The sequence below is a fragment of the Monodelphis domestica genome, chromosome 5, assembly GCF_027887165.1.
Source record: "Monodelphis domestica isolate mMonDom1 chromosome 5, mMonDom1.pri, whole genome shotgun sequence".
Lineage (NCBI taxonomy): Eukaryota > Metazoa > Chordata > Mammalia > Didelphimorphia > Didelphidae > Monodelphis > Monodelphis domestica.
Genome location: NC_077231.1, coordinates 275120468 through 275135887, shown reverse-complemented (window position 1 = coordinate 275135887; position 15420 = coordinate 275120468). Strand labels below are relative to the sequence as shown.

Below are 15420 nucleotides of genomic sequence, written 5' to 3'. Positions count from 1 at the left end.
TGTAGTATCCATTGCTGTGGATAGCTGAAAAGTCACTTCTATCTGATCCCATCATTATGCATTCATTTCTGAGTTTAAATATTAACCCCTTTATTGTTTTTTAAACCCTTAACTTTTGTCTTAGAATCAATATTTAGCATCAATTCCCAGGTAGAAGAGTGGTGAGCTAGGCAAATGGAGTTAAGTGACTTTTCCAGGTCAAACAGCTAATTAGTGTCTGAGGTTTAATTTGAATCCAGGATCTCTGGCCTGACTCTCTCTCTTTCACCCTCACCCCCCCCCCCCCAACTTAGATCTATTTGGCATATAGACCTAGTAGTGGTATTGCTGAGTCAGAGTATGCACAGTTTGATGGTTCTTTGAGCATGGGTCTAGATGGCTCTCTAAAATTGTTCTATCAATCTGTAGCTCCACCAGCTATTACTACTCTAATTTATACTACTACATATACTACTACATACATACTACATAATTTATAATACCACTACAGCTATTACTACTCTAATTTTTCCACATCCCCTCTAAAATTTATCATTTTCCCTTTTTTGTCATGTTAACCAGTCTATTGAATGAGTTAGTTCCTCAGAGTTGTTTAAATTTCTTTTGCTCTAATCAATAATGATTTGTAACATTTTTTCATGTAACTAAAGAGTTTTAAATTCTTTATCTGAGAATTGATTTCATATCCTTTGATCATTTGTCAATTGGAAATGTTTTGCATTCTTAAAATTTGACTCAAGAGAGAGTTCTCTCTATATTTGTGAAATGAAACCCTTTGTCAGAGATTTTGCTATAAAGATTTCCCCTCTCCCCCTAGGTTGTTTGCCTTTTAATTGTGTTTGCATTGACTTTGTTTGTACAATAACTTTTTAACTTAAGGTATTCAAAGTTATATCCTTTACATCTAATGTTCCTCGTGTCCTCTTTTGACCTAAACTCTTCTGTTATCTATAGGTCTGACAGGCAAACTATTTTATGCTCCCCTAATTTGTTTATAGTATCTCCTTTTATTTCTGAATCATGTATCCATGTGCCCAAAGGACTTTAAAAGACTGTCTGCCCTTTGACCCAGCCTTATCACTGCTGGGTTTATACCCCGAAGAGATCATAAGGAAAAAGACTTGAACCAAAATATTTATACCCACGCTCTTTATGTGGCAAAAAATTGGAAAATGAGAGAATGCTCTTCAATTGGGGAATGGCTGAACAAACTGTGGTATGTGTTGGTGATGGAATACTATTGTGATAAAAGGAATAATGAACTGGAGCAATTTCATGTGAACTAGAAATATCTTCAGGAATTAATGCAGAGTGAAAGGGGTAGAAACAAGAGAACATAATACACAGAGACTGATACACTGTGGCACAATCGAATGTAATGGACTTCTCTACTAGAAGCAATTGAATGATCCAGGACAATCCTGAGGGACTTATGAGAAAGAATGCTATCCACATTCAGAGGAAGAACTGTGGGAGTAGAAACACAAAAGAAAAACAACTGGTTGATCACATGGTTCAATGGGGATATGATTGGGGATGTAGACTCTAAATGATCACCCTAGTTCAATTATCAATAATATGGAAATAGGTCTTGATCAATGACATATGTAAAATCCAGTGCAATTGTGTGTTGGCTATGGGGGGGGGAAGGAGGAGATGAAAAGAACATGAATCATGTAACCATGGAAAAATATTCTAAATTAATTAATTAAATAAAAATTTTCAATTAAAAAATAAATTATGTTTCCATTTTGACTTTACTGTTCATATAAAGTGAGAGCTTTTGATTTATGCCTAATTTCCATCATACTGTTTTCCAATTTTCTCAGCAGTTTTTGTCAAATTTGTAGTTTTAATTTTAATAAACAAATTAGACACCAATTTCAGTGAAATCTTAAAAATGGAATGATTAATATGCTGTAACATTTCAACTTTTAAAAGTATACAAGGCCAAATTTTATATATGTATTTTTTGGGGGTAAAGATATTTTATTTTACCAATTACTTGTAATAAGTTTTCAACATACATTTTCTGAAGTTATATGATCCAAATAATTTCCCCCCTCCCTCTTGGAAATGGTAATCAATTTTATCTGAGTTATACATGTATTGTCATGCAAAACACATTTCCATATTGCTCATTTTTGTAAGAAAATATTCATATAAAACCAAAACCCCCAAATTAAAATAAAATGCTTAAAGAGAAAACTCATCTGCTTTGATCTGCATTCCAAATCTAACAGTTATTTCTTTGGAGATGATGCCATTCTTTTTCCTTGAGTCCTTCAGAACCAAATCATATTTCTCAAAGTAGATTAATTATGAAGAAAGAATCTGATGTTCATTGATTTTTTTCAGATTTTTGTTATACTCATTTGCTGTTTTCAGTAATGTACACAGTTGTATATTTGCTACTTGTTTAAATTAAGAAAGTTCTTACTGATTATTTTAGATTAGATATGGGAATTTAATATGTTCTATACTCATTCCTAACTTTAATGTTGTTTCTTCCTAAGCCACAACAATTTGTTTTATGCAAATAATTTTTATAGTACTTAATGTATATAATTGAAGGAGAGTCTTGGCAAATTAGCTTTAGAAAATGCTTATCAGAAAAAAATAGCTAAACTTAAGTTTTCTTATACTTTAGGGCAATGATGGTGAACCTTTTAGAGACAAAGTACCCCTCCCACTCACCAAGTGCTGACCACACCTTGTTCCCCCTCCCTCCACCCTCTGCCCTTGTTTATCCCACACAGGAGGGAGAAATCGATCCCATTAGGCTTTTGGGTGGAGGGGTGTGTGAAGTGAGGAATGTACTCAGGGGGTGTGGAGAGGGGGAGAGGAGTGACCTGAGCACTGCTCCTCCAGCTTTGTCTCCAGTGAGTGGCCTGGGCTCTCGCGTTGGGCTGCTGGGCAGAGGGGCAGGGAATGTAGAAAAAAAGTCATCAGAGTGGTGGAGGAGAGCTGTTCCACCTGAGTCCTTCTCCCTTTCTAGTAACAAACTCTTGGGGGTTGGGGGTGGCCAAGTGCCCACAGAGAGTGCTCTACGTGCCATCTTTGGCATCTGTGCCATAGGTTCACCATCACTGCTTTAGGGCAATGGTTTGTCAATTTTTCAGACTGCTAGAGTTGCCAGAAAAATTAAGTATTTTTTATAAACCCAAGTGAAATAATTATAATTTCCAACAAAAATTATAAGTGTAAGTCTAGGGAGGGCAGCTGGGTAGCTCAGTGGATTGAGAGCCAGGCCTAAAGATGGGAGATCCTAGATTCAAATCTGGCCTCAGACACTTCCCAGCTGTGTGACCCTGGGCAAGTCACTTAACCCCTATTGCCTAGCCCTTACCACTCTTCTGTCTTGGAACCAATACCCAATATTGATTCTAAGATGGAAGGTAAGGGTTTAAAAAAAAAACAAACAAATAAACAAATGTAAGTCTAAACCAGTAACAACAAATAGGTTCATGGATTTGAATCTTAGAGTTCATTTAGTCCAGTATTCTCATTTTACTGATATGGAGTCTGAATCCTAGAAGAATTAAGTTGGGTCACACATTACTATCTAAGGTGCTAAGTGGCAGAATGAACTAGACCTTTTGCTTACTATATCTCTGATACTGAAAACTTAGAGGAATAATTTAGATATTCAACATCTTGCATAGCACCTGCCACATACAAGGCATTTAATATGTGATTTTTTATTGATTTATGAATATGACTCTTCTCTTAAAGGACAAATCAACAATAATCCAACTCTAAGATAAGGTGGCACAGAGGGTTAAATGTTGGGCTTGGAGACAAGAAGACCTGAATTCAAATTCAGCCTCAGATACTTACTTTATCATGTTTGTTTCAGTTTCCTCATCTATAAAATGAGCTGGGGAAGGAAATGGCAAACCTCTCCAGTATTGGTGCCAAGAAAACCCCCAAAGGGGTCACAAAGAGTCAGATTACTAAAACAACTGAACGACAAGAGGCTTTTACTAAGTAACTGGTCAGTGAAAATATTCTTTAAAATTAAGTTGGAATTTTGGTCTTAAAAATGGCCAGTTAATAATGACTTCTATAAGACTCTTTGTTGTTAAACTGCTTTCCCTTCTGTGGGACAGTATATAAAATAAAATCTTTTTAAGGATTATACATATATCATACGATAAAAACTACTTATTGGGGCAGCTGGGTAGCTCAGTGAATTGAGAGCCAGGTCTAGAGACGGGGGTCCTAGGTTCAAATCTGGCCTCAGACACTTCCCAGCTGTGTGACCCTGAGCAAGTAACTTAACCCCCATTGCCTAGCCCTTACCACTCTTCTGCCTTGGAACCAATGGCACAGTATTGATTCCAAGACGGAAGGTAAGGGTTATTTAAAAAAAAAACAAACCAAAAAATTACTTATTAGCTGAAAAGACACATCCATTTAAGAAAACAATTTCATTAATGGAGTTTTTAATGACCACCATGTTGTAGAAAATACCTATAATATATGCAGTATCTTTTAGATCAAAAGAAATCAGAAAAATATTAAATACATGAAATCTTTTTCAAACTGCTTAGAATTATTATAAAAAGAAAAAGAAAATAACTGAAGCATTTCAAATGAAAAGTCAAAACATTTGATTCGTTACACTGTATTTAGTTTTATATAAGGCAAAACTATGGAAATACTGTAAAAGCACTACTTTTTAATTTGATATCTCTATTTAGAGAGATGACAAGAGGGACCGGCAAACATCATGTACATAGTTACACACAGAAGAAATCAGAAATACATCCACAGTAGACAAACTCTTTGATGTCAGACTACATGAGGCATCGATACAGCACATAATTAACAAATCAATTCTTTTGTAAATCACGTGTTCCAATTTCAAAGTGTTGGCTTTTAAAGGAAAGAATCATCGCAGTCCAGTTCCTTCTTGCCATATCGTGTTATGACACAATACTGCTGGTTGTTGGCGGGATTAACTCATATTTGAAGAGACTATCATTGTCAGAAACAGACTTCTTTGAAGGTAACATCATTGACAAAACATTTCATGAAACAATACAACTTGTCTGCTTCTGCAGCTATGAAAACTCCCTTTGGATGCTTTATAGAGTGGGCATTAATTTTGGCTTTTTTTAAACAGTACATACACTGGAAAGGCAAAAAATGAATGTGAGCCTTTTTGTTCACAGGACTGTCAAACAAACTGGTCTGACTCTATATAATAGGTGCGCAACAAATGACATTTGATTGATTGACTCAACTGGTGGTTTTAGTGTCATTTAGACATAGCCTTTATTTAAGACGTATATTTGCATTTTCTTATTACTATATCTTCAAAAGTACTCATATTTTCAAGAGAAGATCTTAGTACTTATTTACGTGTCCTATAAATGTCTCTATTCCAGCATGCAAAGTATCTCTACGAAGATTGTTGGCTTGAATTTGGTAACACTATATTGTGTACTGATAGAACATTGTTATAAACCAAGACATTTACATGTTTCTAATATTTCAAAAGCAGAGATTTTAGGCTGGCTACTGGGAGAATTAACTCAATATTCTTAAATGTACATGAATTACATTTATGGCACTTCAGTTAAAATGCCAGAAGAAAAATACTAGTTTTAGTGCCTTAACAAAAAAACATGTTTTTCAGTCTGGTTGGAAGGTGAGGGGGAAGGGGATGGAGTCCAGAGAGAGATTTCATCAGAATGAGGTACACGCTGTCTCCCAGTGCCCATCTACAACTGCTCTAGAGCTCATAGCTTTAGAGAGCTAGGTGCCTGAGGCCTTGAGATATATAACATGACTTCTCAGGGTTCCACAGCCAGAGGTCAGGTTTGACCCCAGGTCTTCTACACTCTAAGTTCAGCCTCTTTTAAAAAATGGGTATATGGGGGGCAGCTGGGTAGCTCACTGGATTGAAAGCCAGGCCTAGAGATGGGAGGTCCTAGGTTCAAATCTGGCCTCTGACACTTCCCAGCTGTGTGACCCTGGGCAAGTCACTTAACCCCCATTGCCTAGTCCTTATCACTCTTCTGCCTTGGAGCCAATACCCAGTATTGACTCTAAGACAGAAGGTAAGGGTTTAAAAAAAATGGGTATATGCATAGACATATGTATTATCTGATAGGATGTTTCCAGTATTGTATGATACACGCAGTTCTTTGTTTTCATGGAAAAATGCAATGTAAAGGGGAAGGTAATCTTTTTATTATATAAGATATAACCAATAAAAAGTTATGACTACAATGCATAAAACAATATATGGCCCAAATTCCTGCAGCCCTTGTGCACAAATAATTTCAATAATTTGATTATAGTAAAAGTAAGATTTTACTTTAGGATTCAGTGAATATTATTAAATATAATCTTTAACATAAATATTTTAAGTTGATATGTTAATTTGTAAGAAATTAATTATGTATCTTAACAATGGAACTCATTATAAAATCCCATAGATAGCACAAAATAATTATATCTGATAAATACCTACAAATATAATCTATTCCTATTTTAAATAAAAATTGTACATTTAACCAAAAGGCTTAAATTTTCACACATATTTTGAAAAATATACAATAGCATATTAATATATTCCTATTTAACATGGTTCTAAATATTGAAAGAATTAAGAATCTTCATACACAGAGGTTAAGCAGCATGATATAATATGGTCATTTTCCTTTTGGAATAAAATTACTTATTGCATAGGAATAAGAATTGATAGATTTCTCAATGACCTATTTTGGTTCAGGAATAGGGATATGCTACAAAATACAGATCTACCGCAAAGTCTTCAATGCTCAGTTTCCATTATATATCCTCTCATTCCAAACATAGGCTACCCCAAAATATCGACTGCATGCATGCCTAAAATGTCAGCAGTTTGAACAGAAAACAAATGCTAGTGTTCACTGAAAAAATACTTAGGCAAATTACTGTTGTTATAAATAGCGCAAAAAATTGTAAACTTTTAAATTGAAAGAAAAATAAAGAAATCGAAATAAAAATGACTGTTTATTATCACTGGTCTCATCATCACTTGTATTGCCATTTAAATTATTTTCATGCTTACGGACCTTGCTTAGGTTAGATTAGAGGAAAAAAAGGTATTGCCTATATTCTATTCAATGTTGTAATTTTGTCATAGTAACAAGTTTCTCTCTTTCTGTTACATCTGTCAAGATGGCAATAATAGAATTTAGTATTATTTTGAGAACAGTGAAAAATCATGAAAAGAATCCAATAAAAAACATTAAAGTACTCACTATAAAATTACCTTTATATATATTTCACAGTATTGTATTGTGAATAAACTTCATTATAATACTGTGTTTTTGTTTTGTGATACTTGACAGTGTATTAGTAGATGTATTGTGCAAAACTCAGATCCATTAACATCTGAACCACTATTTCAACAGTCATTCTTTTAGATTTTTTTTTCTAAAAAGCTTAAAAAATCCTTCAGACTTCATTAGTGTACATTAGTGATGAGTCTATCTGTACTATTGGCCCCTTGACATATTAGCATTCCCCTTAGAACCAAATGGCTTGGATACTGAAGGAGTGAAACCTTTCTCATACTAGGATTCTAATGATAAAGACCAAAGTAGTGGCATGTGGCATAGCATATGCAATAAACAAGTGCAATCATTTCAAAATTTTATTATTCTAAAGTAATTCTTAAATATTTGCCTTCAGGATTTTTTACACAACTAAATTTCTGTGAGGTAATAAATTACTAAAATGAACATCCATTAGAAAACATTGAAACTCACTGGGGATGGATGGATGAATGTGATGGGTGGATGGATGAATGAATAAATGAATAAATGAATGAATGAATGAAAAGGCATTTAAAATAAGCCAATTATTATGTTCAAAGCATTAAACTAAGGGATCCAGCCTCTGATTTGTGGGATCGCACATTATAATAGGGTAGGATAAAAATTGATGAAGGAAGAAAAGATAATACACTAATAATTTACCAAATATGCATATAAGCAGGAGTAGGGGAAGCGCTATAAGGAAGAGTGTTATCCTAAAGGGGAAAAGCCTCCTTTTTTTTTTTTAATGAAGCTCATACTGAATAAGAATTCCTTGGTGAGTAATTATAGGATCTTGCTCTGAAAATCCACAGAGGATCTATGAGCAGTAATTTTCCTTTTCAACCGAAATAGAGAAAATGTACAAAATAAGATACTAATCAAATATTAAATTCAGTAGAAGGTCGATACTGAAAAATGTTATGAAATAATTTATGGAAACAGAGTTTATAAAGCCAAATTATTTAAACATATTTTACATGTATGTAAACTTCACAGATGAATGCCGGGGCCGGAAGTCTTTGCAATGATTTTAAAAGGCCTGAATAAAGGAGAAATGATACAGCATGAGCTTTTTTCTTGCCTTTTGGAAGAGATTATTAGTGTGTAGGGAGTTGTTCAGCCTGCCCTTGGTCCAAAGGCTGACCTTAATTAGATTGGAGGGTGGGGAGGAATGAGGGCAAGTTACCATGTGTTGTTCAAGCTTCCATGTCTTAAGTCTCTCCTTGTCAGGCAGACTTTCTCCACCAATTAACAAAAAAAAATTTCCATCATGGCTGGCTACCAGACAGTTCCCAGGTTCATTAGGATCTTCCTGTTTCCCCCTCATTCAAAAATATACAAAGGAGAAAGGCCACCCCCAAAGCTATTGTAGAATTGGCCTCTAGGTCTTTGTAACTATTACATCCCTTGGAGCTGAGGTGAGAAGAAAAAGGGTCTTTATGTGGATGGAGGTAATGGATTTTTAAAACAAGGCAACTTTATGTGGCACATTACCATTTATTTTATCTTAAGTCAAATCCCACATGTTAGCCTGAAAACAGGGGTCAGGGGGCTTGCCTACAAGCTCATCTTGGCTTTGTTAAGATGCTCAGTTATGGAGGTAGAATATTGCAGAGACCTCTGTCTAGTCTATAATATACCAAAGTAATTGCTATATTGTGGACTGAAGGAATATAATCATGAGATGAACATTTTTAGTATATTACATGATTTTGGTACTTAAAACCACATCTAAACAGAATACAAATCCACATCCTTAATATATGTTCTAATGTAATTACTTGTTTCATTTTTCTTTTAGAAAGGAATTACTGTGTCCCCATATGTATGTTGATATTGTGAGACAGGTAAGCAGTAGAGGATAGTGACCATCTAACTGTGTGTGCCCAGTTTCCTATGCAACATTTTTTAATCAATCAAGTTTTTTTTTTAACTTTATGTAGTTTAAAACTTACCACAAAAGTTTTATAATGAACAATTTCTTTTAAAGGTCACAAATGTAATGTACATGTATAATGAGCTATGTTAATTTTTTATGTGAATTGCTTGGAAAAAGATTTTTTAAAACATTGATTATATGTTGGTGTTACTAAACAGAAATAGCATATACCTTGATTACAAAATAGAGCTTTGACAAAGTGATGGCAATAGTGATTAAGGCCGTGCAAAAGAGCAATTAAAATTCCAACAAATATGATTGGGTCCCTAAAAAATTGCAAATTGGCTAATATGACCTTGGGAAAATTATTTTTAAGGAAAAAAAACCCAATATCAATTTGGGTTTTGACTTTCTTGACTACATCTCAAAAGTACTATTACACCAAGTTAATGATATAACTACTCACTTTTACTAACAAAGGATACACCAGCCCCATAAGCAAGTTTTGCAGTCCAGTTAGATAAACTTCTGAAAATAGAGTTTATAATGATAACTCAAGTATAATTTCATATGATACCATTTCATACTATTTAGCATCACATTACTGTAACCCTTTCAGGTGAAAGGTGTGGAATTATTCCACTGGCTACTTCCAGAAACTGGCTCTTCTCCCAACCCTTTTTAATTCTTTTCAGTTTCCTGCTTATACATGGAAAGAGTAAAATGATTTTCCCCAGAATGACAATAGAGGGCAAAACGAGAGCAAGGACAAAGTTTGGTGGTGTATAAAACCTGTAGTACTCTTCTTCAAAAGCTCTTTTCCATCCATATATTAGAACATGGAAAGTACTTATGAGCAGAGCCACGTATCCAAGTGTAGACTTTAGGAGAGAAAAAAAAAGGAAAAAATTAATTTTCTTGACTTTCTCAGTAGCTTATCAATGGTATTGCTTCTAAAATTTGATTTTGAAATGTACCGAATTGCTCTTTGCTATGATATAAATTTGACTAGATTGAATATTAAAATTAACTTCATTTTGAAAATCTTGCATCACTTAAAGAGTTTTAGAAAGTAATACAAATAAATCTACATTGGGATGATTGCTTCAAATAAATCATTATGAATGCAACAGTTTGGCTCTTTATAATTTCAATATCAACCAGTCAAGATTCTTAAGTCCCTAAAATTATTTTGATTAGGATGATTCTACTTTGGGTTATTACATTTATCATATAAAATGAAGTATTTCAAATATAAAGTATTTCAAGATAATGATATAACAACTAACCTTTACTAACGTAGGATACAATAATCCCATAAACAGACCAGACTCTGCTGTTTGCAATTACTTATCTAAATTTAAAATATTTTGCACCTGTCTAGCACCTTTTATTCAAAGGCCTCCAACACTTTCCAGGTGTGATGAAAATCTTAGCTGAGAAAATATTTCTACTTCTTTACCATTAGCTAGAAAATTAATTTGGACAAGGATCAGGCCTTCATTTTGGGTAGAATTACAAGAGGACATGCAGACAAGAAGGAACTGAGGGTTATGCAAAAGAATTAATCACAATGTCTTCCACCATATTGTAAACATTTATTTGGACCCATCTAATTCAGAATTAGTGGAAATTAAAGTAGCACACAAGCTAATATCTGTCTTTTTCCCTTTATGCCAACTTCAAATATGTTTTAGCACATTTATCTATAAGATTCTAACTGGTGGTGGCAGCATTGTAGAGTGGCTTGAGTCTTAGCTGTGCCATTCATTACCTGTTTGACTTTGGCCAAGTCACTTAACCTTCTAGGATTGGGGAAGAGTAGAAATGATCAGACCTGTGCTGTGTAGAGAATAGATTGGAGATGGGAGATTCTGTTTTTGACATGTTGAGTTTGAGATGCTTATGGGGACAGACAATCCTCAAACTTTTGACTCCAAGTCCAATGCCCTTTCACCACCTTATGCACAATCTAAATGTTCTTTGATATTATGATTGTCATCAGGAGTTCAATATTCTGGTCCCATCCTTTCATTTTATGAACTAAGGTGCTACTGAACTGATCTGGATTTAACCACTCCTGTATGGCAGCTCAGAAGGAACTAATTTTTAACAAACAATGTCATTAAAAATGGAAATACCGGGGGCAGCTGGGTAGCTCAGTGGATTGAGAGCCAGGCCTAGAGGTGGGAGGTTCTAGGTTCAAATCTGGCCTCAGTCACTTCCTAGCTGTGCGACCCTGGGCAAGTCACTTGACCGCCATTGCCTAGCCCTTACCACTCTTCTGCCTTGGAACCAATACACAGTATTGACTCCAAGACAGAAGGTAAGTGTTTAAAAAAAATGGAAATACCTTGAATGAATAATGAAAATATTTCCTCCTTTCTCTACAACTTACCTGGATAAAGCTGAACTCTCTCCAGTTTAAGGCATTGCTCACTGAAGGGATAGAAGTTACTGCTAATAAGGAAAGTAAGCCAAGGCTCATTATTCCAAAAGAGATATACATTTCAATTCTCCACACTTCCTCTTCATTCCAAGAGTTTTCAATATTTGCATGAACCTGATAAGAAAGCACATTTCAATTTCCTTTATTTGAAAGAACATTCCCTGTATCAGCAACAGGACTTTGTATAATAAAAGGCAGTTTATATAAGAATATATTTTTAGTAAAAATGTCTAACTTCTATCTGATTTTTATTGTGAAATAACTTACTGGATACTGTTGACCTATATTAGTTCGTAAGTACTATATTTTTAAATTTTAATCTCTTTATTCTTCTCCTCCTGTGTATTGTTTCAAAGGCAGAAGAGCATAAGGGCTAGATAATGGAAGTTAAGTAACTTGCCTAGGGTCACATAGCTAGGCTATCTCTGAAGCCAGATTAATACAGGACTTCTGATCTCTAGGCTTGGCTCTCAATCCATTGAGCCACTTAGCTTCCCTCAGTACTATATTTCAAGAGATAGAATCTCTGATCAATCTTTTGTTGCTTTCTGAATTTTGTAGCAACAAGAAAATTATCTCTCTAATAAAAGTCCCCTTTTGATCTGCTCTCTGATTTTCTTGAAAGAATTAGATTCCATTTGTAGATGTTTGATGTAGGTTTTTTGTCAAAGAATTTGAGCTTTCATCTTGTAGGAAACATCAGCTCAGAGAACTCTCTACACCAAATAAGATGGGCAACTCATGTCTGTCTTATAGTTTTAGAGAGTACCCTGGGATGCTAAGTCATTAAGTGATTTGCCCATTGTCATTCTTTTTTTTTTAATCCCTACCTTCCATCTCAGAATCAATACTATGTGTTGGTTCTAAGGTAGAAGAGTGATAAAGGCTAGGCAATGGGAGTTAAGTGACTTGCCCAGGGTCACACAGCTAGGAAGTGTCTAAAGGCAGATTTAATTAAACCTAGGACCTCCCATCTCTGGTACTGGCTCTCATTCCACTGAGCCACCCAGCTGCCCCTCCCCCATTGTCATTCTGATAGTATGCATTAGGGGCAAACTTATGCCAGGTCCCTGGACTCCAGTGCTGGTCCCTTTGTCCACTATTTCTACATTGTTTCTCTTAATGCCTCAGATATATGAAAAAGTAATCATTGCTGTGACGTATCTTTATTAGCATTAGGGTATTTATGTATTGACATAGTAACAAATAATTCCTATAAAAGTAATGCTGAATATAATGTCTCTTATTGATGAAGATTATAGAATTTTCACAGATCACTTATGCTATCTGGTAGGTTTCGGGGGGGGGTATAGAATAACTGTAATCATCTTTTCTGTGACTTGTGGTTAGGTCTTGAGTCAAACACACCTTTCTTGTTCAACACTACAGTTTAAGACCTTTAACTTCTATATTAAAATATTATACCAAGGGGGCAGCTACATGGCTCAGTGGATCGAGATCCAGGCCTAGAGATGGGTGGTCTTGACTCTTCCTCGCTATGTGACCCTGGGAAAGTAATTTAACTCCCATTGCCTAGCCCTCACCGCCCTTCTGCCTTGGAACTGATACACAGTATTGATTCCAAATGGAAGATAAGGGGTTAAAAAAATTATGTCAACTTAAAATTTTCTGACAATTGAAGATAATTTGTTATTAACCTCATAACTTGTTATTAACCCATAATTATAAGATTAACCTCAACACAGAATTTGACTTCAACTGGGCAAATAAAAAGCATACTCCTTACCTGCTGATAAGCCATGTTGAGAAATAAGTATCGCTCTGATCTTCTCATTGGTAAGCAAAGGCTGTAGGCAACATGGACTGTAGCAAAGAAAAAGCTTAGTAATCCAAGCTGTTTTCTACATTGTAACCAAGTCTCTAGCCAGGGAGGAAATCGTCTATATTTGGTGCCATAATAAAGCTGATAAGCAGCAGCCAAAAGACCTGCTAGGTAGACCAGAGAGAGCAAAGTGATGGCAACAATGGGTAATGTCTTGTTCACGATTTCAATAGGAATCTTGTAAAAGTCACTCTGCTGGTTTCTTGCATAAGGATGTATCACATCTCTGACAAAAGAGTAAAGAAAGAAAAAAGTAGCCAGGCTTATTGCTACAACTACTGGCCCTCTCCACAAGGTGAACAGTCGCAAGGGTAAATTCTCAATCTCCCTGGCTGATGATAATGATCCCAAGTCAATAGGGATGAAGTTCAGTTGACGAGCAAGTTCAATAACTTGATGTCGAGCTTGAATATTGTTGCTACATAGATAGACCTGTATTTTGTAAAAAAAGAAAAAGATGATAAAATTCCGTAAAGATAATTTGTCCCAGAGTGTTAAAACTACAGAGTAGCATTGCTAGTTTTTAAGAAGTATGAATTACTAAAGAAACTAATATTAAGGAGTAACACACAAAGGTTTGTTATATTTGTCTCAGTGTGTGTGTGTGTGTGTGAGAGAGACAGAGACAGAGACAGAGACAGAAAGATAAGGAGAGAGATATTGAGACACAGAGATGTGACAAGTACTTCCTCTGCTTATGCAGATCACATTTCTTTGCTTTCACATCCTATATAATTCCTGATCATTTCTTTCCATAAATCCTTCAGAGACAATCTCCCCAATATTTGTTGCTCTGATTCAGTTCAACATGCAAACTATCCATGAGCAACCCACCCCATTTTCCAGGTATATGAGTTTTGGTCAAGTCTTTTACACCACTTTTTGTGTGGGTGTCATCATTGGGTATTACTATGTTACAGCCTTTGTCCCCATGTGTACCTCGCTATTGCCTTTTGGGTTATCTGCAATTTTTATTCACCATAATCTGTAATTCCCAATCATATAGTTTCACTGGAAGAATGTTGATATAAAAAAAACAGGGTTTGTAGTTGGAGGCAGACTGGTAATAATCACTGAAGAAGATGCTGCAGAATTTGCTGAAAATGTGAACTAGTCTGTTCTCCTGCTGGTCAGTTGTAGCCCAGCTCATGGTCTATAGGCAGTGCCTATTCAAAGCAGAGCTACTGATGGAGTCACTCAGTGTGTTTCCCTTCCAATTGCAGAGAGAAGTCCAAGGATCAAAGAATGAGAACTGAAGGGAGGCCATGTAGTTTGCGAACTCTCTTTGTCTCCTCCTTTGTTTTAGAGAAAAGGAACTAGGAATAAGTTAAATGACTTGTTTAGGTTCAACCAGCTAGAAAGTATTGGAATCTGGATTTGAATCTGGGGCTTCCAGATTACATTTGCTGCTCTTTGCTGCTTTTGTAACTGAACTGCTTGTTTTTGCCTTTATGGATTACAAGGTCAATTTCTGTTGAGTAGGTGAAGATTTCACTGGGGAGGCTCTGTGATAAGAGTTCCAAAGCTTGTGCTCTCTTCAAAGAAGGATACCTGGGGAACCTAGTCCTGCTAAAGAAATCCTTCTTCTCTTTGGATGTGTGCAGTACATTGTCCAGGACAGAATGGATAGCATATCGCTATAGTTTATTCCTTGATGCTGATAAATCAGAATCACTATGTCAACAGCATTTATTAAATGTAATTTTATGATTGCGTTTATCAAGTAATTTTATATGATCTTAATTTATTGAAAGAGAACTGTTGAGCCTATGTGTTGCTCTACCAAGTCAAATATTCTTTTTGTGTTTAATGAGGTTTTTACCACATGACCTTGGATTCTCTCTTTCTCTAAGACTATTGTATGAATATGAAAGCCAATGTCTGAGTCACCAGTTATCTAATAGGTCATATTGGAACTGTTGTAATC

General features: G+C 35.3%; 1 protein-coding gene across 3 annotated transcripts in view; it reads right to left on the bottom strand.

Annotated features, from left to right (window-relative positions):
* Positions 1-4614: 4614 nt before the first annotated feature.
* Positions 4615-15420, bottom strand: part of STEAP2 (STEAP2 metalloreductase) — a 43231-nt gene continuing 32425 nt past the window's right edge. For all 3 annotated transcript variants that reach the window (XM_007504987.3, XM_001368627.4, XM_007504983.3), the window contains 3 exons: positions 13398-13925; positions 11600-11764; positions 4615-10082 (listed from right to left, as the gene is read on the bottom strand). In XM_007504987.3, coding sequence (XP_007505049.1) covers positions 9798-10082; positions 11600-11764; positions 13398-13925 — 978 coding nt within the window. In that variant the 3' untranslated portion in view covers positions 4615-9797. The remainder of the gene's footprint in view (positions 10083-11599; positions 11765-13397; positions 13926-15420) is intronic.